This window comes from Spermophilus citellus (assembly GCF_964194105.1).
Source record: "Spermophilus citellus genome assembly, chromosome: 16".
Lineage (NCBI taxonomy): Eukaryota > Metazoa > Chordata > Mammalia > Rodentia > Sciuridae > Spermophilus > Spermophilus citellus.
In genome coordinates, this window is record NC_138196.1 from 47,364,622 (window position 1) to 47,390,306 (window position 25,685).

General features: G+C 34.2%; 1 protein-coding gene across 11 annotated transcripts in view; it reads left to right on the forward strand.

The window, feature by feature from the left end:
• The first annotated feature begins 657 nt into the window (after positions 1 to 657).
• The window catches only part of PCM1 (pericentriolar material 1), a 92,954-nt gene continuing 67,926 nt past the window's right edge, over positions 658 to 25,685 (forward strand). For 3 of the 11 annotated variants that reach the window (XM_081269590.1, XM_081269595.1, XM_081269596.1), the window contains exons 1-8: positions 658 to 1,237; positions 2,567 to 2,633; positions 14,772 to 14,889; positions 16,468 to 16,713; positions 19,251 to 19,520; positions 20,190 to 20,360; positions 20,532 to 20,648; positions 22,519 to 22,707. In XM_081269590.1, coding sequence (XP_081125716.1) covers positions 14,794 to 14,889; positions 16,468 to 16,713; positions 19,251 to 19,520; positions 20,190 to 20,360; positions 20,532 to 20,648; positions 22,519 to 22,707 — 1,089 coding nt within the window. In that variant the 5' untranslated portion in view covers positions 658 to 1,237; positions 2,567 to 2,633; positions 14,772 to 14,793. The remainder of the gene's footprint in view (positions 1,238 to 2,566; positions 2,634 to 14,771; positions 14,890 to 16,467; positions 16,714 to 19,250; positions 19,521 to 20,189; positions 20,361 to 20,531; positions 20,649 to 22,518; positions 22,708 to 25,685) is intronic. The other 8 variants (XM_081269597.1, XM_081269598.1, XM_081269600.1 and 5 more) reach the window with 4 other exon arrangements.

Consider the following 25,685-nt stretch of genomic DNA (forward strand, 5'->3'; position numbering starts at 1 on the left):
TGTTTTTAACTTAAGAAGTTCTCCTCCTTTATCGAATTTGTTTTTAAAGAGATAATCCGTCAATTTGTTAATCTTGATAGAGCTGTTAACAGAAGGGTACAAATAAAAGGAATTCAAAAGCTACAGGTTATGAGAAAGTTTCCAGAGATTAAACTCTGATTAAAGATATCTTTTTCTTCTAAGGAAAAAGCAGGACGTGATTCTAAAATAGTATTCATTATTAACAATATTTATGATTTTCCCACCGACTAGGTATATATAAGGTGTGGCAAACTAATTTCCGAGGATTTAGTTCCTCACGTTAAAATTAGGGGGTTAGATAAGATCGTCAGGGCTGTTTTGTTTCCTTCCCTTCGCGACCAGTTTCTGGTTAAGAAAGACAGAAAGTGCGACCTCAGTCTTTCTTCCTCCTTGGGGCACCACCTGGAGCTGACACCCCCACGGAAAACTAGCCCCGCCCCACGCTCTATTTCCAGGGTCCGAAGGGGCCAATCCACTTCCGCACAGGCCTCCGTCCTGGAAGCGCACAGACTGCTGGGATTTGTAGTCTCCGTCCCTAAAGCGGAAGGGAATTTATAACACGGGACCGAGTTTGCATTCTGGGCTATGTAGTCTCTGGTTGTTCGTTTGTGTAACATATTCTGACTAAAAGGCCAGAGGACAGGGTAGACGCTGGCGGGTCACGTGACTCGAGTCTAGCGCTTACTGAGATCGCATTGCGGCTCCCGCCCCGGCGAGTTCTCGCCCCCGCGCGGCCGTTTCCGAGGTGACGGCGCATGTCTCGCCTCGCGTTGCCCCCTCTGCAGTCCCCCCGCCCCGCTTCTCCCACCACAATGAGGTCCTAAGATGGCGGTGGCTGCGGCGGTTGGCGCCGAGTACCTAAAGTAGAAAGGCGGCCATTGGGCTCTAGGCAGTCAGGGAACTTGTGGACCTCCCTGCTGTGGTCTCTAAGGGAGGAACGTTGCCAGTGGCGGGTCGTGGGGGCTGACGGCCGCTGCGCCCTTGGCAGGAGCGGCTGCTTCGTTTACAGGTAAAGCCTCCGCGTTCCCGGTCCCTGGCAACCGAGGACAGCGCGCCACAGGGGCGGGAGTGCAACGGCTCTGGGACGCTTGACCCTGTTGGGCCTGACCTGGGACCCACGCCTCCTCGGTGTCTCCTGAGACTTTTTGCTGCCTCTTTTTCGTCCCCTAGGCAGACAGTCCGCCCCTCCCCCGGACCGATCGACGCGATCTCCGAGGTGAGCTTCTGGGGACGCGTTGGCGACTACAGACTCCCCGTCTCTCTTGTCGTAGACTTGGGGAGGATGTCACCCTGCTTCTGGGGTGCTCCAGGAATGCCCCCTTACGGGTGGAGACAGAAGAGCGAGGGCTGTCGTTTGGGTGTCGGAGTCGAGCTCTCAAAGGAAGGCCTTGGTGGCTGGAGGCCCCTTCATCGTGCTTCCTCCTACCCCACCCCCCAAATTCCATTCTGTGGGGCTATGGACGTCCAGACTCCTGGGTGGAGAAGGGCAGACGAGGAGCGTCGTGACCCTTACAGGGTTGGGTTGGCCTGTGAGCAGCCGGATTTCTGCTCTCTAGTATTCTGGAAGTAACCGAGCGGGGGTCGGCATTCCTGACTTTTGGACCCGAGGTGGTTTATTACTTGCGAAGGGAATGTTGATTTAATAGCGCTCTCTCCCTCCCACTCCTCCTGTTGCCCCTGTTCTCCATCCCTTTTGCAGATCTAGTTAGGGTCAAGAATTTGGGGAAATGAAATGCTGAGTGGGATTTGGGAAACGTTGCTTACTTTGCAGAAACTGGCGTTTAGGGATTAGGTATTTGGCCCCATTGGTGGGGGGACAGTAGAGCTCACTTTTCATCCCGCGGCCCAACATCCCACAGCTCACCTTGTTAGGATTTTTTTTTTCCTGGACGGTTTGAGGTTTGGGTCGGTTGAACTATGGGGATCTTGTTTTGGCTTTGGAAAGCGGGCTTTCTGGGCGCCCACTTCATCTCCGCCCCTTAACCGCTTTCCAGACCCCGCCTTCTGGTATTCTCTGGTTACCCGAGTGGGTGTTGCACCTGCTCCTTTCTCTCCCTATCACCTTCCTGGTCAGGGTAACTGGATGCCGTTATAATACTGAATTTTTAAACTGAAGGTACACTTTGTGTTTACATAGAGACAGGATTATTTTGTTATGAAGGAGCTAGCCTTGCATTTTTCATCATCGTATGACCAAAGTTCTTGAATAGTGATAGAAAGTTAATGACTTGATCAATCAGAATCAACTTTCTCACGGATTTCTCAATGATAATAGGAGTTAGCTGTTTTCATTACTATTACAAAATAGATGTTAAGATATCATTTTGCAGTTTGGTAGCGTGTTAGAGGTTTGGGGAATTTTAACATTTAAATGCACTGTTTTCCAAAAGAGTTAAGGTAACTTAAGCTTAAAAATACTGATAAATTATATTTTTATTCTTTGTTGATTTCCTAAATATATTTTAGACCACAAATGTAATATTTATTATTCTGTACTTCACAGTGTTAAGAATTTACTGAAGTGATTTTTTTTTATCATATGCAGACAACAACTTTAAAGTGTGAAGCAGAAAAGGAGCTGTTTCTGAGCTGCAAAACTTGTTTCTAAATAGGTAATTTGACATATTATTTTCCTTTGTATTATAGCTGAACACTTTATGATGGAGACTGGTATCCAGTGTTTGATTGAGGGCTGTACAAACATTCTGGGTCTGCTGCCTTGTTTGCTCTGCTTTTTGGCATATTATTTTGGCCAGCCTTCCATGCTATTCCTAATAACTAAATAACTAGAATGGTTTGTGAAGTATCTTTTCAAATATGCCTTCACAGAATTTCCTCAGACCATGTGAGTTCAAATTTATTGTATGACAACTATTAGTATAATCTCTTTCAAAATCCATTTAATCTGAAATGTCCTTCCACAGTCTGCTAATTGGTTTTATCTTTTATTCATAAAACTGTTTTTTAAGTTTGTTATACTTGTTATTGAAATTCTTTTAGTTGTTTAAAATTACTTTTAACATGAATTTTTTGTGCCTAGTGCATTGAAACATGTTAAGTCATTACTAGGGAAAGTTCATTCAGGGAAAGTTAAGGGCGCTTTGGAATTTAAATGACTAAAGGTTGAAGATCAGAAGAAATTATGTCAAAACCACTTTAGAAATAATTGGTCTTTAAAAATATCTCAGAATATGAATTTAATTCTACTGTTAAGATTTTAAGAAAGCCTATTTTCAAAATTTGTTTACTATATTCTTGCTTTCTATGAAAGCAACAGATTTTCAGCTTCCCTATGAGGACCTGCAATGAGACTGCTGTGTAGAAATACAAATTGGTAGTTGATTTATATCTTCATTATAATTCTCAGAGTGTGTATTTGTTTTGTTTCGCTTTTTTCCTGGAAGACTATAACAGAATAGGACAAGAAAAATGGTTAGATGTGAGTGTGTCACAGGTTTTAACAGATGCTTGCTATGTAATAGGCATTTAGTGAAATAAAAAGAATTATAAAATTAATTTTCCTTTTAGCACATTAGGGAAGATAGATAAAAGAAATAAAAATAATGATAATAATCAAGTTAATTCACATTGGAAGACTTTCATTTTCTCTTTTTTATATACCTTTAATTAATTAATTAATTTCATGTGGTGGTGGTAGGTGAGTGCTCTACCTCTGACCCCAACTTTCATTTTCTTAATAGGGGATGTAGCCTTTTGAAGTAAATGGTTTTGAGACTTGAAAAAAGCAAAGGGTTTAGAATGATTACACTAGTGAATTTTGTGTGAATCTAAACAGGAGAAACATAGTACTACATTTATTTTATAAATCTAGTTGAATGCTCTGGTGTACTATGTAATGACCATAAAATACTGGAGATAAGACAGTGTACAAAGCAGTCAAAGTGCTTTACCTCATGGTAAAGTGTATATGTATAGAATATAGTGTACCTTAATAGTGGGCACAACCAATGTCGTCATTATTTCCTCACTGTTTGAGAATTTGAGGGTAGAAGCAACAAAGCAGGTGGTGGGCTTATCTAGAGTTATCAAAATGGGAAAATAGAAGAGAAAGTTGATGAAGCTAGCAAGATGTTTTTAGAATGCATTTACTTGCATTTGGGTTTGGGTAAGGAAGCCAGATTAATATATTGAGAGAGAAAAAAAGATCAAGGGACTAGAAAGCATTTGGGGGAGAGCCAAGAGCAAGGTTAACAGAAATGAGGCAGTGAGAAAAAATATAATGCAAGAATTTATGAACAGAAAGGAATTTATTCAGAATTTCTCTGAATAAATTACCAATTCAGGATGAAAAGGTATTGGAATAGAGAAGATGAGATGGACATTGATATTGAGGCCAGAATCTAGAAAAAGTATTGCAGATGTTCAATTCATGAACACAGGAGAATAAAACTAGGAGCCAGTTGTTATTAAGAAAAGTGCCTTGGCTAAGATAATAGGAAATGGTGTCCAAGACAGGAGGAGAGGTATTTTTTATGAATAATTTTTTAAAAGGAGAAGTTAAGCATTAAATAAGAATGGTCTGCAAACAGTATCCTTCTAGGAGAATAGGAAAAATAGCATCTTTGTTTTGTCTTATTATTAGGATCAGAACAAGGGGCACTTTACCACTGAACTACATCCCCAGTACTTTTTGTTTTTTATTTATAGGCAGGGTCTCATTGAGTTGCTGAGGCTGGCCTCAAGCTTGCAATCGCCTTGCCTCAGTCTCTCAACTTACTGTGATTATTGACATGCTTCACCACACCCAGCAAGTAGCACGTTTTTTAAGAAATGATTACTAAAAAATGGTGCTTTTAGGGGCTTTGGGATTTTACTGAAGCCAAAGTAGCAGGAGGAATGTTTGGGAATAGATGGATGTATGGGGAGTTTGTAATGGTCCAGTGGAAGAGATAATAGAGTTGTTATTAGTGAGTATGGGGTGGAGTGGCATTGAAAATAGGGATTTGAGATTGATGGCAGTACCAGGGCTTAGTGATTTTTTTCTTAGGGAGGATATGTAATTCATGATAAGGAATTGATAAATTTTAGAGATAGTTGTAGGGAGGAAGAAGTCTTAACAATTAGAATTTTTTATATTGGGAGATTAATTGGTGTCGATGGTTCACACTTGCTTTTGTAGAAGGCAAGAGTATATTATACAAATTTTGTTGGCATAAAATGTATACCATAAAGCATTGATAATGCTTGAGGAGATATATTTAACCTGATTTAAATATTATGTAATGTGTATATATATATATATAGATATATATATATATATCAAAACATCATGTCACCTTATTAATATGTACAACTTTTTTGTTTTTATGTTATCAGTTAAACTTTTTTTAACTAAAAAAATATAGTTATACCATTGGTAACTGTACCTTAAGATAGACCTAATACAAAGCTTGATATATAGTAAGGTCAAATTTTGGTTGATTCAAATTAAGCAGTATATATTTTTGAAATTTATCCATCTCTTCCCAATTTATTTGCAGTGTTAGGCTTTTTTTTTTTTTTAATTTGAAGAGGGTAATTGTAGAGGTATCTTAAGTCCTAGAAATTTATTTAAAAATTGAAAAGTCTCAAATTTAAAAAGCAATGGATGGATCTGGATACTATCATGCTAAGAGAAATCAGTCCCCGAAAGGTCGAATGGTCTTTCTGATAATGTGGAAGAAAGCTAACCCATAGAAAGGCAATAAAGTGGTGGTGGTGGGGGGTAGAAGTTCACTAGATTAGACAGTAGGGAATGGAGGGAAAGGAGGGGGGATAGGAAAAGTAAAGACAGTGGAATGAATCTGACATAACTTTCCTATGTACATACGTGAAAACATCACAGGGAATCCCACCATCATGTACATCCGCAAGAATGGGTTCCTAACTACAATAAGATATATTCTATACTTGTATAATTATGTCAAATGGATTCTACTGTCATGTATAACTAAAAAGTACCAGTAAAAAAATGGAAGTACAGAGAATTGAAGAAATTCCTCAAATGAAAATTTAGTTAAATTACACATAATACTAAATACTTTTACATTTTCTCTCAGTTTTCTTTAAAAGTGCTTGGTTATATACTATATTAAATCTTTCAAAACAGGCTGTTTCTTTTTTATATTCAGTAGAGGAAACACCCCGAATAGTCCAACCTTTAGAATATCCTTTAGATACATAAAATTCCAACAATTTTTATTTTGTGACTAATATTAAGAGAAAAAACTGTCCTTTCTACATTACTGAGAATTTCTTAAAATCTTGATTTTACCCCATTAGTTGAGAAGTAATGTATTTTCAGAGATGCTTATGAGTAATTAAAAAATTTTTTTTAGTTGTAGTTGGACACAATATCTTTATTTTATTTATTTATTTATTTGTTTGTTTTTATGTGGTGCTGAGGATCAAACCCATTGCCTCATACGTGCTAGTCGAGCGCTGTACCACTGAGCCACAACCCCAGACCGCTTATGAGTAATGTAATGCCATTGAAAAAATAATACCTTAACTTTAAAAATCCAGGGGAATTTTTTAAACTTAATTACTTGATTATTTAAATCTTTTCTTTACCTTGTGTTTGATTGATTGATTTAGGTACTGGGGATTGAACCCAGGGACACTTTTAGCACTGAACCACATTCCCAGCCCTTTTTATTTTTCATATTGAGACAGGGTCTTGCTAAGTTACTTAGAGCCTCACTAAATTGCTGAGGCTAGCCTTGAGTTTGCAATCCTCCTGCCTAGGCTTCGCAAGTAGCTGGGATTATAGGTGTGCACCACCACACCCAGCTCTTTTTTTTTTTTTTTTTTTTTTTTTTTTTCAGTTTTTGGTGGACACAACATCTTTATTTTATTTTTATGTGGTGCTGAAGATCGAACCCAGCACTCGGCACATGCTAGCTGAGTGCGCTACTGCTTGAGCCACATCCACAGCCCACACACCCAGCTCTTTACTTCATATTCTTATTTCAAAGGCAAACTTCAGTTGTAGGTATTTTCATGGTAGTAAAACTGTGATATTCTACTTGTATATGATGCTTCTCTCTAGTAAGAATTCTGTAATAGGATTTTCCTTAAAAAAAAAATTGCTGGGCACAATGGTGTGCGCCTGTAATCCCAGAGGCTATGGAGGCTGAGACAGAGGATCTCGAGTTCGTAGCCAGCCTCAGCATATGGCAAGGCACTAAACAATTCAGTGAGACCCCATCTGTAAATAAAATACAAAAATTTGGCTGGGATGTAGCTCAGTGGCTGAGTGCCCCTGAGTTCAATCCCTGGTTTAAAAAAAAAAGAAAGAAAAATCATGGCAAGTAGCTTAAAATTGCTATAGTGTATTTACATTTTATATTTTTATTAGCAAGATAAGGAAGCCCAGTAGGACTGTCAAAATTAGATAAGTGAAACTCACAAATTTAACTGTTTCAACTTCCTTTAGTGTAAGAATGCTTCTTTAAAGTAAAAGAATTTTATTCAGATGTTCATTTTTTCATCCATTACCCATACCATTTGTTTTTTAGCAGCTTCAACTTTCTCATCTTATTGTATATTGAACCTGCCTGTCAAGATCCCAACCTTGGATGAATTCAGTGGAGAATTTATTACAAGGCCTATAAGCATTTTTGGAGAAGAAAAAAAAATGTAATGCATGTTAACAAACTAGTGAATGGTCTCTGGTTTCACCTAAGTACTTAGTGCTGCCTTTAGTTCGCCACACTTTCTTTTCAGATCTCGCAGCCACTGCATCTTACCCTTTAACCTTTAACATACAATCTTTCCTACTTCACAGGACTTGTGATCTCCCTCAGTTTCCTAGTACTGAATCTGCTAACCACCGTCCAGTTACATCCTTTCCTTTCAGTGAAAGAGATGTTCCTCTGTCTATCTAAAACTAATCATTCAACTACATGAATGGGATCCTAATTAGAATAAGTTAAGCTCCATGTATGTGTAATATGTCAAAACATATGTAATATGTCAAAGCTACTGTCATACATAGCTGAAAAGAAATAAAAAATTAAAAGCTAATCAGTTTTCTTTTGCCTTGGATCCCAGTTGCTCATATTTTCTCAGAGACTATATCCAATCTCCTTTCTCCGCTGCATCTTCAATTTTACCCTCCTTAGGCTCTTCCTGACAAATTTTAAACATGCTTAGGATGGTTCCATTTTATTCTTCATGATCATTTCTGCTTGCTTCTTTTCATGGATTAATTTCTTAAGACTGTTGTCTAGTGATTTCCTTTATTTTTTTCTCCTTTCTCTCAATAATGCATCCTAGTTATGGAATTGAACTCATTGCTTTGCTGAAGTTGCTCTTACCAAGGTCAACAGTAGCCTTGTTGCTAAATCCAGGTGGACACTTCTCAGTGCTTTTCTTATTTGACAAAGGTAACATTTGGTTTCTCATCACATGCTTGTCCTTGGTAAAACACCCTCCCCTCCTTCTTGGCACACTTCCTGTTTTCTGTCCTAAACTCGGTGCCTTCTTGCTGTCCTTTTCTTCTCTCTCTCTAAATGTGAATGTCCTTTAAGATTTAATCTTTTCTTACTCATCATCTTCTTCCTGAGCCCTCTTGCCCACTTTCAAAGTACTTTTATTTATGACTGGATGACTTACAGATCTATCTCTGTAGCTGAGATTTTTCTTGTGAGGAATGTGTATTTGCTTACTAGATGAATTTAATTGGGTGTAGCATAAGTACCTCAAACCTAATATTTCTAAAATTGAATTCATCATTCTTTTCTCTCAACAATTAAAACTTGTTTCATTTCTAATCACTTTGACATGATTATCATATACCTAGTTGCTTAAGCTAGAAACCTAGGATTCATCCTGTAACTGATTCCTCATCTCCCAATTATAATAGTCTCCAAGTTGTATTGATTGTACCACAGAAATCTTGCTTGAATTGGTCCCCCTCCCCTGCCCCACTTTACTGGAGATTGAACCCAGAGGCACCCTATCACTGATTTATATCCACAATCCTTTTTATTGTTTTATTTCTATGATATTGCAAAGTTGTGTAGGCTGGCCTCAACTTGGGATCCTTCTACTTCAGCTTCCCAAGTTGTTGGGGTTACAGGTTTGAGTCATTGTGCACAGCCAGATTTTTTTTTTTTTTACATTTCTCTTTACATTCCTAGTCTTGATTATGAGAATCTTTTTATTATTCTAAATATTAATTTACATTAATAGGTCTATAGATTAAAATTTAGAGGGCAGAGATCCATATTTGTTTTTTAATTTTTTTTTAGTTGTTGATGGACACAATACCTGTATTTATTTTTATGTGGTGCTGAGGGTCAAACCCCTTACCTCACATGTGCTAGGCAAGTGCTGTACCACTGAGCTACGACCCCAGCTGATATCCCATATTTTTAATGGTGGCTTTGACTTGCTACTCTTTTCTTTCTTTCTTTTTTTTAATATTTATTTTTTAGTTGTAGTAGGACACAATATCTTTATTTTATGTATTTATTTCTATGTGGCATTGAGGATTGAACCCAGGGCCTCGCACTTACTAACTAACTGCTCTTTTACTGCTGAGCCACTACCCCAGTCCCTTGCTACTGTCTTCTACATTGTATAGGGGAGATATTTACTATCTTTGAGAAATCTGCTGAATGTTCATGTTTTGAGAATTCATCCAAATGTAATTATTTCTTTATATTAGTAATTTTACTTCTGTTATGTGCCTTTAAATTACATTTGATATCATTATTAAGTTAATATTCTATATGGCAATTGCAGTATAACAGTGGACAAAATTATTTTACTAACAGTAGATAAGACTTTAGTAAATAGTCTTTTAAAAGATTTTAAAAAATTCTATAATTTTTTCCCCAAATAATTATAATGTACAATTTTTGAACTGTTTTAGAAACTTACTTAATAGTATTTAGTCATTGATATATAAATTCACCTTTAGAACAAGTTCTTCATTTAAGGTTTTTTTTTTTTTTTTTTTTTTTTTTTTTTTTTTTAATATCATGGATTGAACCGGGGTGATTAACCACTGAGTCACATCCCAGCCCTTTTTTAATTTTTATTTTGACACAGCATCTTGCTAAGTTGCTTAGGGCTTCACTGAGCTGCTGAGGTTGACTTCAAACTTGAGATACTCCTCCTGCCTCATCCTTTGAGTTGCTGGGATTACAGGTGTGGGCCACCACTGTAGCTGGCTATAGAAAATTTATTGTAATTCAGAAATAGAATGTAAGACCTTCTCCAAATATATTGTTAATTAATTTATCTTAAAGTGAGTTTACTTTATTGTTGTTTTGACAGAAAGTAAAACATGTAGGTTGGGGATGTAGCTCAGGGATAAAATACTTGCCTAGTATGTGTGAGGCCCTGGTTTCAACCTCCAGTACAAAACACACAAAAAAAGAAAGAACAGCATACTGTATTTGAAGAAAAAGCTAGCATATGAGAATTTTTACTTAAATATCATAATTTAATCTTCTAACCTATTTACTTATTTGTGCAGTACTAGGAATTGAACCCAGGGCCTCTTCATGCTGGGCAAGTACTTTAGCACTAAACTATATCCCTAGCTGTCTAATTTGCATTTAAAAACAGTTTCCTTTGGGGGCTGAGGTTTGTGGCTCAGTGATAGAGTGCTGGCCTAGCATGCATGAGGCACTGGGATCAATCTTCAGCACCACATAAAAATAAAATAAAGATATTGTGTCCACCTAAAACTAAAAAATAAATATTAAAAAAATACAATTTCCTTTTAATACTATTTTTTTTTTTTTTTTTTGTCAGACTAGGGATTGAATTTAGGACCCTATATGCCAAACAAGAACTCTGCCACCAGATGTTTTTAGTACTTTCTAAAAAGTACACTAACACCTCTATTGCATTTGTATTTTTGGAGCTCCTTTAATATTACTGACATTAATATTAATGTCATTACTTCTAGAAAATAGTAGTTGCAGAACATTTTGTTTAAATGAGTTGTTTCAGTTCACTGGAAATAACTCTTAGGGTATTAACTATTTTAAAAGGCCCTAAATATACTTCTAGGTTAAAAATAATACAAATGATTGCTTAAATATATATAAATCAGAGAAAAGAGGAAAAAAGTAATCTCATTTCTACCCTGTAACCAATAATTAGTTTAACAAAAGCACTTTAGTATACTTCCTATTTTTTAAAAGTCTGTATACAATTTTCATACTGCTTTTTCCTCTTAATATTATGTGACTTTTTATACTATAAAGATGTTATGTTGTTTAGCCTTTGTAATTATATATTTTAAAGGGGGCTTAGTAGTCTATCTGTGGGTATAGGACAATTTGTCTAATAACATGCATCCTGTCATTTGACATTTAGTAAAATCTTAAATTTAAGGTTGTATTCTTAGGTTGGATATGGAGATTTATAAATTTTAGGTCAGAACTCTTGTTTTAGTTCTTGATGCAGTATTGCCAAAATACTTTTCAGAAAGATTATATCAGTTTACGTTCTCATCATAGATTCTGAGTGTTCCATTTTCCCTTTACTCTCAACCAGGATTAGGTAGTATGTAATTTATATGAAATTAACAAGTTTAATAGAGTCTTATTTTAATTTGGTGCTGTACTTTGTTAATATTTTTTATTATTTTATGTTTACTTTTTTTTGTAATATCCTTAATTCTTCATGTGCTAAAGGTATTAACTAACCTTCATATTTGTTTGATCCTTTTCCCCCAGTTTGTCATTTAGTATTTATTCTCAGAATGCTTAAGATTAACTTTTTTGTTCTTATTGTAGTGGTGCTGGGATTGAGCCAAGGAACACTATACCACCGAGCTACATCCCTACCCCTTTTTTAAATTTTGAGACAGAGTCTCACTAATTTGCCAGGGTTGTTCTTAAACTTGTGATCCTCCTGCCTCAGCCTTCTGAGTATTCAGGATTACAAACTTAGCCATCATGCTTGGCAGGATTCATTTTTATGTGAGTAAAGTCTGTTGAATTTTTTTTCTGCGTGTATGTGTGATTTCTTTTTTGTTTTGTTTGTTTTTTGTTTTGGTACCAGAGATTGAACCCAGGGGCACTTAACCACTGAGCCACATCCCAGAACTTTTATTTAGATTTTGAGACAGGATATCATTATGTTGCTTAGGGTCTTTCTGAGTTGCTTATTAGCCTGGCTTTGAACTAGTGATCCTTCTGCCTTAGAATCCTGAGTTTCTGGGATTACAGGAGTGTGCCACCATGCCTTGCTCTGTATTCTAAGTTTAGTAAAGTCTGTATTTTTAAATCCATTCAATTTTCTTATTTGTTTTTTTATCTTATATGAATTTTTGTCTTGTCTGTTTTTAATTTATTTACAATATTTGTGGTTTAAGATACCTTTTCTTAACATTAGGAGGATTAAACTTTAATGCAATAAGACATTTATTATTTACTATGAAATTAACTTCCGTGTAGAATAGTATCAGGATATGTCCATGGGAGAAATGAGAAAATAATGACTGAAGTCATTTTTCTATGTTCTGTGTTTGAGATAAAGAATTCCAGTTAAGAAAGATTACCAAGGTTCTTAATAAGTCTTGAAAATTGTTAGCAAATTGTCCTATCAACTGAATAATCCTATGTTGTAGAATTGTGAGGATAAAGTGATATAATGGATGTAAAGTATTCTGTGTGGTGCTGAGTATTTTCTTTCTTGAGCTGGTACTAATTTATATATAGATATTCACAGTTGAATGTCTTAAATTAATTTAATACCCTCCTGACCTCTACTTGCTTTTATTTTCCATATACCAATATTTGTTCTGGCCTATTTATTTTTCCAGATGAATTTTAGAATCATTTTTCAAGTTTCAAGAAGGATCCCGGTGGGATTTTTATTGGAATTACATTAAGCATTTAGAAAAATGATATGATTGCAATATTTGGACTTCCCGTTTAATTACCTATTATATTGTTTTATAGCATGTAATAGTGTTTCTTCACAAGGGGAAAATTATATTATTCTTAGATAATTTGTGTATGTTACTGTAGCATCATTTCCCCTACATACGTAACTATATATTTGTATATTTTTTTGTGGTACTGGGGATTGAACCCAGGGTCCCACACAGATGCCAGGCAAGTGCTGGACCACTGAGCTATATCTCCAAACTTTTTAAAATTTTATTTTGAAACAGGGTCTTGCTACGTTGCCCAACTTGCCTTAAACTTGGAATCTTCTTGCATTAGCCTTCCAAGTGTCTGGGATTGCAGGCATGTGTCACCACGCCTGGCTTCCATTATTTTTTTTGAGTGGGTATTGGTAATAATTTGAAGTTCTCTAAATTTTTTAATGCATGTTCTTTAAGAATATCACCTTTTTTCAATATTAATATTCATATTTTTTCTTTTTTTTCATAGAACTTTTGAAATGGTGCTTACCAAATTGAATGTGGCATTCTTATTTTGGCTTTTGTAGGATTGTCCTTCATGTCTTATTTTATGTATAATGTTGACTGTTGGTTTTAAATATACTTCTTTTCAGCTATTTGGAGAGTTATTAATGTATGCTATTTCAAAGAATACAAACAGTTTTAATATGTATAACTAAGGAAAATCTCAGTGTATTTGTTGTTTTTAAGATTTTCAAATATTTGTTGAATTTTATCACATCACTTTATTTTGAGAAGATAAGATTTAACTTGTTATGTAATCTGTTAATGTAATATGTATTCTAATAAACATTCTAGCATTAAAATATCCATGGGATTAATCCTGTTTAGTCATGGATGATGATCTTTTTGCTTTTATGCTGTAGCAAATGGATCTTATAATTGAAGCAGTTTGGATTTGTAATCTTTTTTGCCCTTTTAGCACAATGACTATAGTAAAATTATCTAACTCTTTTGAATATTATTACTTTTGTTTGTAGTCTAATGGCTCTCTCTGTCCCTTAAATTTTAGATAAAATTATCTCAACATTTCCTACTCCTACATAATTTTATAACTATTGGAAATCCAGAGTCCTCTACTAGATTATCTAGAAATTTTTTCTCATGACCATTTCTGCTTCTGAACCTTTGCTTCCACCATTGCTACTTCTGTTTCTAGTCTCTTTAACCCAGGTATGACATTAAGTTCTTGTCCTTATTTTCACATGCCCAAGCAAAAACTCCCTGGGGAGCTTGGTAGACTTCAGCAAATAAGGGAAGCTATGGTTACTACATCACTGTTCTTAAAATGTATTTTAGCCATTGCACTCTTGGATTTTATTGGCCCTTCACCCCACCTTGATCTGCTTCTGTCTCCCCACCTTCTTGTCATCTTACTTAACGTTCTGATATATCTTGTTTCTCCTTGTTCTATGCAGAGTAGTTCTAACTTTTTTGGATCTTTGGAATAAAACTAATGCCAGTTTTCTTGTGGTATCACTTCTATGCCAAGTTCATTAACAGTGCACTGGTTCTGTTAAAAAGTTCTTTCCTACCTATTTTCTTTACATTTTAGGACTGTGTTGAGTAAGTTAAAATAATCTTAAAGCATGCAGTGCACATAATGGATATACAGAGGGTTTCTTTTCCTTCTCTACTCGAGCTACTTAACTCATGATAACATAATATATGATAGCACCTAAGATAAAGTTGATGTTGTCTGTAACATATGGTTGATAGTGCTTCTTTTTATTTTCATAAAATTAGTGTTTCAGAAATTCCTTTATATGCTGAGTTTCATGAAATGATTTAAACATTGAAACTTATTTTTATGTGTTAAAACCCTTAGTTTTTACTTGTCTTTCAGGAAATTAATTGTTAAAGCCAATATGGCCACAGGAGGAGGTCCTTTTGAAGAAGGAATGAATGATCAGGATTTATCAAACTGGAGCAATGAAAGTGTTGATGACCGACTCAACAATATGGTATGATATCTTACTATTGATGGTGTTGTTGATTTCTAATGTTAAAATGCAGCTTTCTCCACATCAAATCTAACTCACTGTTTATTAACATTGCTAGCTAACATATTAAGGTACCCTGGATTATTCATTATTAGTTGAAGACCCTTTGATTATAACTAACAAATCAATTTGACTTAGCTTAAACTAAAAAGGAAATTTGTTATAAGGATATAAAGGTGTTTTATGGAAACCATATGAAGGAATATAGGTGGATTTTAGGGAAGGGACTGGAAAAAGGAACTGGAAAGTTGTCAAGAATCCACTCTTTTTCTACTGTGACTCTGCTTCTAAGTACTTTTTTTTTTTTGTATCGGTGGGGTTGAGACCAGTGGTGGGTTAATCACTGAGCCACATCCCCAGCCCTTTTTTACTTTTTATTTTGAGATAGGGTCTAGCTAAGTTGCTAAGGCTGACCTCAAACTTGAAATCCTCCTGCCTCAGTCTCCTGAGTCACTGGGATTAAGGCATGCGCCACCATGACCAGCTTCAAAGTACTTCTTAACCCAGTTTTCTCTTCACAGAATAGGATTATCTGCTTCTCTGGTCCATGAAGTTATAGTGTAATTGCCCCATCATTTTAAAGTTTTCAGTTATGGCTGCAATTATATGCTGATTGGTTATCTCTTATTTCCAAATTGAAAATTTGGGATAAGATTTTCCTAATTTGGATTGCATATGTATTTCTTTTCCCTTCAGCTATGGCCAGGAGAGAGTAGGGTAAGTATAAAGGGTTGACAGGAATACCTATATATGGAAGGGACAGTTCATAGAGAGGCAAGTTTTATTATAAATGAGAAAAGTAACCCAAATGGTTTCATTATAGTAGTAACTAATATGGATAAGGTAGGAATTATAGATGTTTTTGTTGAATGAATTAGGTTATGTGGGTGTAATTAATAAAAATATTTTATAGCAATAATGTTAAGCATATTTTAATTCTGTGTGTGGTATTATATAATACAGCATTGTCTATAAAAATAATAGTTACATTTATTGCTTACTAAATGTGAAGCACTGTATTAGATGTTTATGTATTTCATTTTTAATCCCATTTTAAAGTTTAGGATTTTAGGCATTAGGAAGCAGACTGTAGTAAGTTAAATAAATTGCCTAGGGTCATCCAGTAGAACATTTCTTTAAAAAACAGTAATTATTTTAGAACCCAGGTTGATTTCAGATCTGTTCTTTTTTTATTGTGCATGCTGACTTCAATCTAAAGGAGGCCAGTAAACGTGTCTATAGTTTATTTCACTATTTAATTTATAAATAGAAAAAAAAATTTAAAACGCTTTTGAAAATGTTTAGATTCTAAGGTTGAGATTTGGGGATTTGTCAATGATGTATAATAGGAAAGTAATCTATTTTCTGAAGGATAGGCTGTGATTTAGCATAGATACAATAATGGGGGGAAATGGGTTAATTGACATAAATGTCTCTAGGGTGTATGTTTACACAAAAAGTGTTGTTGCCTTAAGCTTATCAAATTATTTTCCTGATTTGATAGAGGCCAGATTAACTTATGCTTTTACTTTTTTAAAGGATTGGGGTGGCCAGCAGAAGAAGGCAAATAGATCATCAGAAAAGAATAAGAAAAAGTTTGGTGTAGAAAGCGATAAAAGGGTAACTAATGAGATTTCTCCGGAGTCATCACCAGGAGTTGGAAGGCGAAGAACAAAGACTCCACATACATTTCCACATAGTAGATATATGACTCAGATGTCTGTTCCAGAGCAGGCAGAATTAGAGAAACTTAAACAACGGATAAACTTCAGTGACTTAGATCAGGTTTGTGAATTATTTTAAAAATCAAGTTTTATCTATGGGGAAATAGTTGAAATTGAGTAAGTAATTTCTCTCAAGAATAAAAGATTGAGGGTTGTGGCTGTGACTCAGTGGTGGGGTGCTTGCCTAACATATGTGAGGACCTGGATTGGATCTTCAGCACTACATAAAAATAAATAAAAAAAATAAAGATATTATATCCATATACAACTAAAAAATATTTTTTTAAAAAAAAGAATTGAGCCTTGTACTTTTTAAAAGGTTTCTGTGCTGTGGAAAAAGAATTTTAATACTAGATGATACTACTATGTCTTTTGGAAGAAAACAGGTTTTTTTCTTTGTTTTTAATTGGTTCCTTTAAGTTGTACATGACAACAGGTTACATTTTGACATAATTTTTAAAAGTATGGAATATAATTTGTTCTAATTCAGTCCCCAGTATGTCCCCTTGCCCTCCCCTCCTCCTTCCCCCTGTTCCCTTCCCTCAATTCTACTGATCTTTCATTTACTTATTTTTTTAATTAATGTTTTATGGGTTAACATGATGGTGAGATATTCACTGTAGTATTCATATATGAACATAACAAAGTTAGGTCAGATTCATTTCTCTTTCCCCATCCTATCCCTCCTTCCTTCACTTCATTCTCCTTTGTCTACTCCACTAATCAATCTACTATTTTTTTTCTTTTAAGTCCCCTCCCCCCCTTCCACCGCCCAACACTTATTTTGGGTTAGCTTCTGCATATCAGAAAAAGTAGTCTGTCTATTTTTGACTTTTGGGGACTGGCTTTTTTCACTTAGCATGTTAGTCTCCAGCTCCATCTATATACCTGCAAATGCCATAATTTCTTTTTTAAGGCTGAGTAATATTCCATCGCATATATATACCACATTTTCTTTATGTATTCAACTGTTGAAGGGCACCTAAGTTGGCTCTATAGCTTAGCTATTTTGAATTGTGCTGCTATAAACATTGGTGTGGCTACATCACTGAAGTGTTCTGATTTTAAATCCTTTGGGTATATACTGAGGAGTGGAATTGATGGTTATATGGTGGTTCCATTCCTGTTTTTTGAGGAATCTTCATACTGCTTTCTTGAGTGGCTGCACCAATTTGCAGCCCTACCAACAATGTATGGAATGTACCCTTTTCCCCATGTCCTTGCCAGCATTTATTGTTAATTATATTCTTGATAATTGCCATTTTGACTGGAATGAGATCAAATTTCATTGTAGTTTTCATTTGCATTTCTCTAATTGCTAGAGGTGGGTAACAGTATTATTTCTCAGCTTGCCAAAGACATCTTTCTGGAGTTTATTACTATGCTAATAACTAATTTAAATTATTTCATTATGAAATGAAATTTTGCATGATACTAACTGAATAAAATTGTTATTAAATAAGTGGAAAGGGAAGGCGCAGTGGTGCATGCCTTTAATCACAGTGGCTTGGGAGGCTAAGGCAGGAGGATTGAGAGTTCAAAGCCAGCCTCAGCAAAAGTGAGACGTTGAGCAGTTCAGTGAGACTCTGTCTCTAAATAAAATATAAAACAGGGCTGGAGATGTGGCTCAGTGGTCGAGTGTCCCTGAGTTCAATCCCTGTTGCCAAAAAAAGGAAAAAAAAGTAAGTGGAAGTATCCAGTTTAGCTTTAGCATATTTATTGGTTAAGTGTGGGATGTGCTAGATTACCTAAAATACAATTATACCAATTTGAATTGGATATGTATTTCTTTTCCAGGTCATCTGTGACCAGGAAAGGGTAAAATAAGGTTAGCACGAATATCTACCCATGGATTGAGGTGTAGAGACAGTTCATAGAAATATGAGTTTTTAATTATAAAAGAGGAAAGTATCTATGAATGGCTTTGTTGCAACAGTAACTGAATCTCGCAATATGGATAAACTAAGAATTTGTGGATGTTTTTGTTGAATGAATTATGTGGGTATGATTAAATAAATAAAAATATTTTATAGTTAAAACTGACTTGTATTTATATAATCACTGAAATAAAGCTTAGATGAATTTTTATTGATCTAAAAGCCAATAGACATGATAATGAACTCTTGACCAATGTTTTACTGTCACACATGCTTTAAAGAGAAATGTTTCCACATTTACAGAAAAGGGAAATTATTAGTTAATACTTAATTTATACCAGATACTAAACTGAATACTTTTTTCAAAACAGTGCTGCACATAGGTCTTTATGCTGATGTTAATATTAAATAACATTGATTCGTTGGTTCCAAAGACTATAAAAATTCTGTAAGGAAGTAACAAATAGCAGTATTAATTATAAATATGGCCCATAAGTTCTAATAAGTCACCTAGACTAATTTTGTTCATATTCATCGGTTGTCTGAAGAAAATGAGAACTAGGAAGTGCTAATTAAATTTTGTAGATCTGAAGCTTTTTCATATTTTATTACAAAGCTATGTCTGCTGAATCAATACTTGATGGTGAAGCTAAGAACATTTGAATTTTTAAAAAGTGGTTAAAGATTACTGTTTGTGATTTGATTTCATTTTCATGTATAGAGAAGCATTGGAAGTGATTCTCAAGGTAGAGCCACTGCAGCTAACAACAAACGGCAGCTTAGTGAAAACCGAAAGCCCTTCAACTTTTTGCCTATGCAGATTAACACTAACAAGAGCAAAGATGTGGCTGCAAGTCTTCAAAAAAGAGAAGTGATTGGATCAACACAATGTAAAGAATTGTTTGCTACTGCTTTAAGTAATGACCTTTTGCAAAACTGTCAAGTCTCTGAAGAAGATGGTAGAGGAGAGCCTGCAATGGAGAGCAGCCAGGTGATAAAACTAGTTTATTTTGCTTGTTTTCACAAACCTCAAAGAATAAACATTAATATTTAAAGAACTATATTAGTTATGCACATTGGAATTTTAGTTAGGTGGAATTAAAGTATTTCCCTGCCCCTCTTCCTCAATATACCAGATATACTTAAAGTAGAATAAATATTTTTTAAACTAAATGATTGGAAATATGGCATATAGGTTCACTAAGATTTCTTTTATTCACAAAATAATGAATGGCTAATTTTGGTAAAGGGAGATTAGAAACAATGTGATTAATAGATTTTCGCTAATAATTTTTTAATGGTAGTATTTTTAAAAGTACTTTTCAAAGTATAATACTTAGGCATAAAAGAGAAAACATTAGAAGGAAATTTGTATAAATAATAGTTTCTTTTATAACTAGTATTTATCAAGTAATATAAGGTAAAATAGTTTTGAAATTTATTTTTAAATTGATAGTGATTTTTAATCTTGCCAATTATATTGATTAAAATCCAAATTTGATTCAGACTTTTTGCATGTATGGATTCATATAATAAACCTAGATGTACCATTATTCTTTTTGAAGTAAAAAATCTATTAAATTGTTGCTATTGAGATGGTTATGTTAAGTTTTACATGTTGTGTGTCATGCTATTTTTCTTTTTAATATTTCCCCTGCAGATTGTAAGTAGACTTGTTCAAATTCGTGACTATATTACTAAAGCTAGCTCCATGCGAGAAGATCTTGTGGAGAAAAATGAAAGATCTGCTAATGTTGAACGCCTTACTCATCTAATAGATCACCTTAAAGAACAAGAAAAGTCATACATGAAATTTCTCCAAAAAATTCTTGTAAGTTTTGTATCTTTGTATAACATCAAGTTATTTTTATAATATATCACTGATGACATTTTGATGCTATCCTAGAGGAGTTAACGTATTTTCAAAAAATCTTGCCACCCATTATAACATTTTACTGCCCTTTTTAATAGTTGTATGATTTATACCACTAAAATATTTCAGGCTAGAGAAAATGAGGAGGAGGATGTTCGGACTATAGACTCAGCTGTGGGATCTGGTTCTGTAGCTGAGAGCACATCGCTAAACATAGATGTGCAGTCTGAGGCTTCAGATACCACGGTAAGCGGCTTTTTGGTAATTAAAGTGCTGGAAATGAAGGTTTAAACTTTCCCCCCATTTTTCACAGTGATATTTTATAGGCGTTCTTTAATGAAAAGTGTATTCCAGGGGAAGAAACCCTCAAACTGTTAATGCTGTATGTATGTTTTAATGGAAGTTTAAAAATTTTAATTATATTAAAGTACTTTTTAAAAAATTTTTTAATCTTTATTTTGCTTTATTTATTTTTATGTGGTGCTGAGGATCGAACCCAGTGCCTTACATGTGTGAGGCAAGCACTCTGCCACTGAGCCACAACCCCGGCCCACATTAAAGTACTTTTGATGGCTAATTTGAAAATTTAATAATTTCTGAACTTTAGCTTTCAGAAATAGTTTTTCTAATTTGTTTAAGTATAATTTTACTAATTTTAGGAGGCATTGGATAAGTTAAAATCTATTGTGGATGTAAGGGCTATTGTAATCACTAATGATACTCATGATTACTAAGTTTATAATTTATTGGAAAAGTATTCATGTTATTTGCCATTGGGGATCATTTTAAGGATATTAGGATTTTTAATTTCTCAAGCCCTAGTTTGGTACTGTAGCAAAACCAGATGATTGAAATATTTAGATAGAGTAGTAAATAGGACAGGACAGCATTTGCATTATTATTTTTTTCATAGTGAGAAAAATACTGTATTTTGTGTGTGGGCGTGTGTGGTACTGGGGATTGAACCTAGGGGTGCTCTACCACTGAGCTGTATCCCCAGGACTTTTTATCTTTAATTTTGAGACAGAGTCTTGGTAAGTTGCTGAGACTGTTCTTGAATTTGTGACCCTCATGCCTCAGCCTCCTAAGTTGCTGGAATTACAGGTGTGCATCACAGCTCCTGCCAATACTGTAATTTCTGACTGAAAAATGAAATTTCTTTTGAAATTTCCAAAGCATGAAACCATGCTTTGGAAAATAATAATTTACAGAACTTTTGAGGAAAGGGTTGTAGAAAAGACTTTACTCACAGATATTAGTGTGCTTTAAAACTAGTATACTTGCAAGCATTTTTATTTTAACAGATACGCCTATACATTAGTAAACTTTAAAACCTATTACCAGTAAAGATTTTCTTTTGAAAGGATAACCGTGTATATATATATATATATATATATATCTCCTGTTTTTGAGATTTGTTCCAAAATACCATTCAGCATTAGGAATTTGAGAGTTTGTTTCCTTTTAGTATTCACCTGCATAGTTTCTTATCTGCCTCCTTTCTCTTCCCTGCCCTTCCTAATTTGAAGAGGGGAATTTGAATGTTTTTTTTTTTTTTTTTCTCTACCTTGCTTTCACCAGGAAATGCTCAGAAGGCTTGATCCAAACAGTTGTTGAAGAATGGATTCTACTATGGGGAAATAGTTTTTCTATGTACAGTGGTGCTGGAAATAATTTCTTCCTTACATACCAGCAGAAATGGAAGGGTTGAGGCAATGTGGATAAAAAAATTTATTAGAGAGGGGTGGGAAATTGTATAGTTGATTATTATAGTTTATATTCTAATTTTTGAAGTGTTCACCATGATGAGAATTTTTTGCATAATAACATAAAGCCATAACATTATGGAAATTGCTTAATAATATGTTGTAGGATAAATGTTAAAATATGCTTTAACAGCTTTGTGTAGCTAGGATATGATATTTATTAATTATAATAAGTAACAATTTAGTCTAAAAAATGTAAAGTTCTGATTGATTTTATTGCCACTTCGGGTGGGGGTGGATTACTTTTTTAAAGATGAACTGGGTAACTTTTGTGTTTATTTAAAAGACTGGCTTATATGTTAAACAGAAGTTTGTATTAAGAAATTAATATGCTACACTATTTAATAAAGGAGGCATCTTTTAGTCTGAGAATTCGGCCGTGCATTGAGGACAAACTAGGGAATTCAGCCTCACGAGAACAGGTTTCAGACATTGACGTTACTACAAGTCCAAAAGGGAAAGGTGACAGACCTCCTCAGAATGACAGGGAACTGAGGCCTAATAGGAAATATAGCCGAAAACGTGGATTTCCCTCAAAGGTATACTTCACAATATTAATTTGGGAAGTCTCTAAGTAGCACCTCTTTTGTTCATATTCCTTTTCCTTATTTGCTTTCTGTTCTTGCTATTACTCTTAAATACATAAATTATTAACATGGTTAATTATTATACTGTAACTTGCTTTGGTAAAATGCTATCCCTTAGCATTTTTATTTCTTTCTGCTTTCTTATATACCTTCCCATGGATTATATGTGGCAGCTGATTTTAATTTACATTAACAAAGGATTTAAAGTGTAATTTGATTTCCTTTTTTTTGTTATCTAGGCTCAAAATACCTAACATTCTTAAATCCAGACTATTAATTACCTTTTGTTTCTGATATTAGTGTTTGTGCATTATGATACTTTTCATTTTGTCTTATTTTCTGTGGTAATTCATTAAAGAAAAAGAAAATTGAGGGCTGGGGATATGGCTCAAGTGGTAACGCACTCGCCTGGCGTGCGTGCGCGGGGCATTGTAGATGTTGTGTCCACCGAAAAACTGAAAAATAAATATTAAAAAAATTCTCTCTTTCTCTCTCTCTCTTTTCTTTCTCCTCTTTCTTTAAAAAAAAAGAAAAAGAAAATTGAGCAAGCTATTAGCTTTCTTCTCTTTGTAAGAATGATAAGCTTTATAGTTGTTTATATTTTTGTTTTTATTGGAAACCTTTTTTTTTAGGAAAAGTAATTATGTAGTAGACTTGTTTATTAATGTTTTTGCTGGGTTTCTTTCAGTGTTTGATTTAAATGTTCTTTCTTTTAATTTTCTATGATTTGCATAAAGGTATTGAACATAAGTTTATGTAGTTCCACCTGAAACAGTTTGGATAAAAATAGCATTCATAAAAGTATTTATATCCTTTTGCAAGAGCAAAGTGTTTTAATAATTGAGTATATACAATATTAATTTCATGTTTTATTAATAGCTTATTATCTCCAACTGGATCTTTCTTTTCTATTTTGTAGATATTTGTATTTTCTTTTTATGACTGTTGAAAAATCACAAAACTTAATTCTAGATTTTTGGCAGTTTGTGTTTTTTGTTTGGTTTTGTAGAGTTTGAGGACACAGTTTGAAATCAGTTATGGGGATCTTGCAATTTAAAGTGTTAATTAAGTAAATGGTGCCCCAACAGAGGAGTAAAGTGGGTGATCATTTTAAAAACTAGTAGCAGTGAAGAGGAGAAAGTGAACATGAACCACAATAATAGCCTTTGGAATTTTTGTCTCCTTTTATCCTGAATAGTAACAAAATTTGAGAGTTGACAGTACAGTCTAGTTTATCTTAGCTCTATTTTTATCCCCATAATGTGTTATTGAAAACTCTTTTCTATTCTTAAGTTTCTTTGAAAATTATTTTTATAAGTGAATTTGGAGTTTATTACAATTTGACTGTCTTTAATCTTGATTCTTAAGGTCATCCTAGTGTGGTTTTATTAGTACTCAGTTCCTAAAATGATTTTAATTTCCTAGGATAAAATTTATTCCCAAAATTTGACTTTTTATTTTTTCCTCTGCTAAACAGAATCTATTATTCTCACCATTCCTTCCCTATTTCCCCCTTTTTAGAATCCTTTCAAAATGTGTTATGTTAGGAAAAAAAGGTTGAAGTCTGAGATTCAGAGTGGAAAACAACCTTATGAGTTGTAGCTTGATATGAAATGAGTAATATTCTGGTAATATTCACCTACAGAAGCAGATTCCATTTTATGAAATATTTTATAGACATGATATTTTGCATAATTTTACAAAAGAAGCCTTCCACAAATATCCATACCCTCATTGTTTTCTTTTGCTATTATTTTTACCATTTCTAATTATTTTACATGAGGTAGCCTTCTCTCTCCAACCAGCTCTGCCTCTTTAGAAATTGTATTTTATACTTCGTGTTTAGAACCCAAGCATAGTATTTAGGAGCAGACACTATGATGTAAAGAACAGTAAAAAAGAAACTAGGAACCTGACTTAGCCTAATTGTGCCCTTGGACAAATTACAGCTTTGTCTTCTCTGGGTTCACAGTTCCTCACTTTTCACATGAAAAAATTATAGTAAAAATTGTCTGAAACTGTAAAAATATATTTGGATCTATGAATAATTACCAGAGGTATGCCAGATTAGTGGAAGAAAGGAAGACCTTGGACTTTCTGAAATTTGACTCATATATATGCAGTTTGGGATTTTATGACTAAGTTATTTGTTTTTATAATTTATCTGTTAAGTAAAAATGTAGTTTCATTTAAACTCTTTTGAGTTTAAATAAAAGTGGTACATACCTCTAATCCTAGCTACTGAGGCAGGAGGATCTAGGCCAGCCTGTACAACTTAGAGACACCCTTCTCAATGTAAAAAATAAAAATAAGAAAAGGCTGGGGATGTAGCTCAATGGTGGAGTATTTGCCTAGCATGTTTAGGGCCCTCTGTTCAATCCCCAGTACTGCCAAAAAAAAAAAAAAAAAGTATACATTTGAAGGATAGATATAATTTTGACTTCCTTTTTGGATTTCTATTCCAAGTACCTTCTGGGCATGTTTTTATTCCGAGGTAATTTTATTTTCATTTTGCCATCCTCACTTTCTTTGCATTTGTTCATAGTCTACACCTCTTCCTTTTACTCAGCTTTTGTAAATATCTGTCTGAAATGTTATTTACATGGGTACAAAAGTTATTAAGTGGTGATAGAACTCCACAAACTTAAAAAATTGTTGGAAGTTCATTTTTGGATTAATGAAAAATATGAAAATCATTGTAGTTCTCTCATTATCTCATTCCAATGAGATAATGTACCTGTTCTGTTCTTTTTTTTTTTTTTTACATTTTACCAATGACTTTGTTGAAATTATTGTGAAATGATCTTTTACCAAATCTGAGAGGACTTATTGATAATTATTCCTAGTGTTCCAGGTTTGAAGATGTAAAGTCTTGAAATATGCCAGAACTAAGAAGATGATTTTTTTAATAGGGATGAATATAAATAACA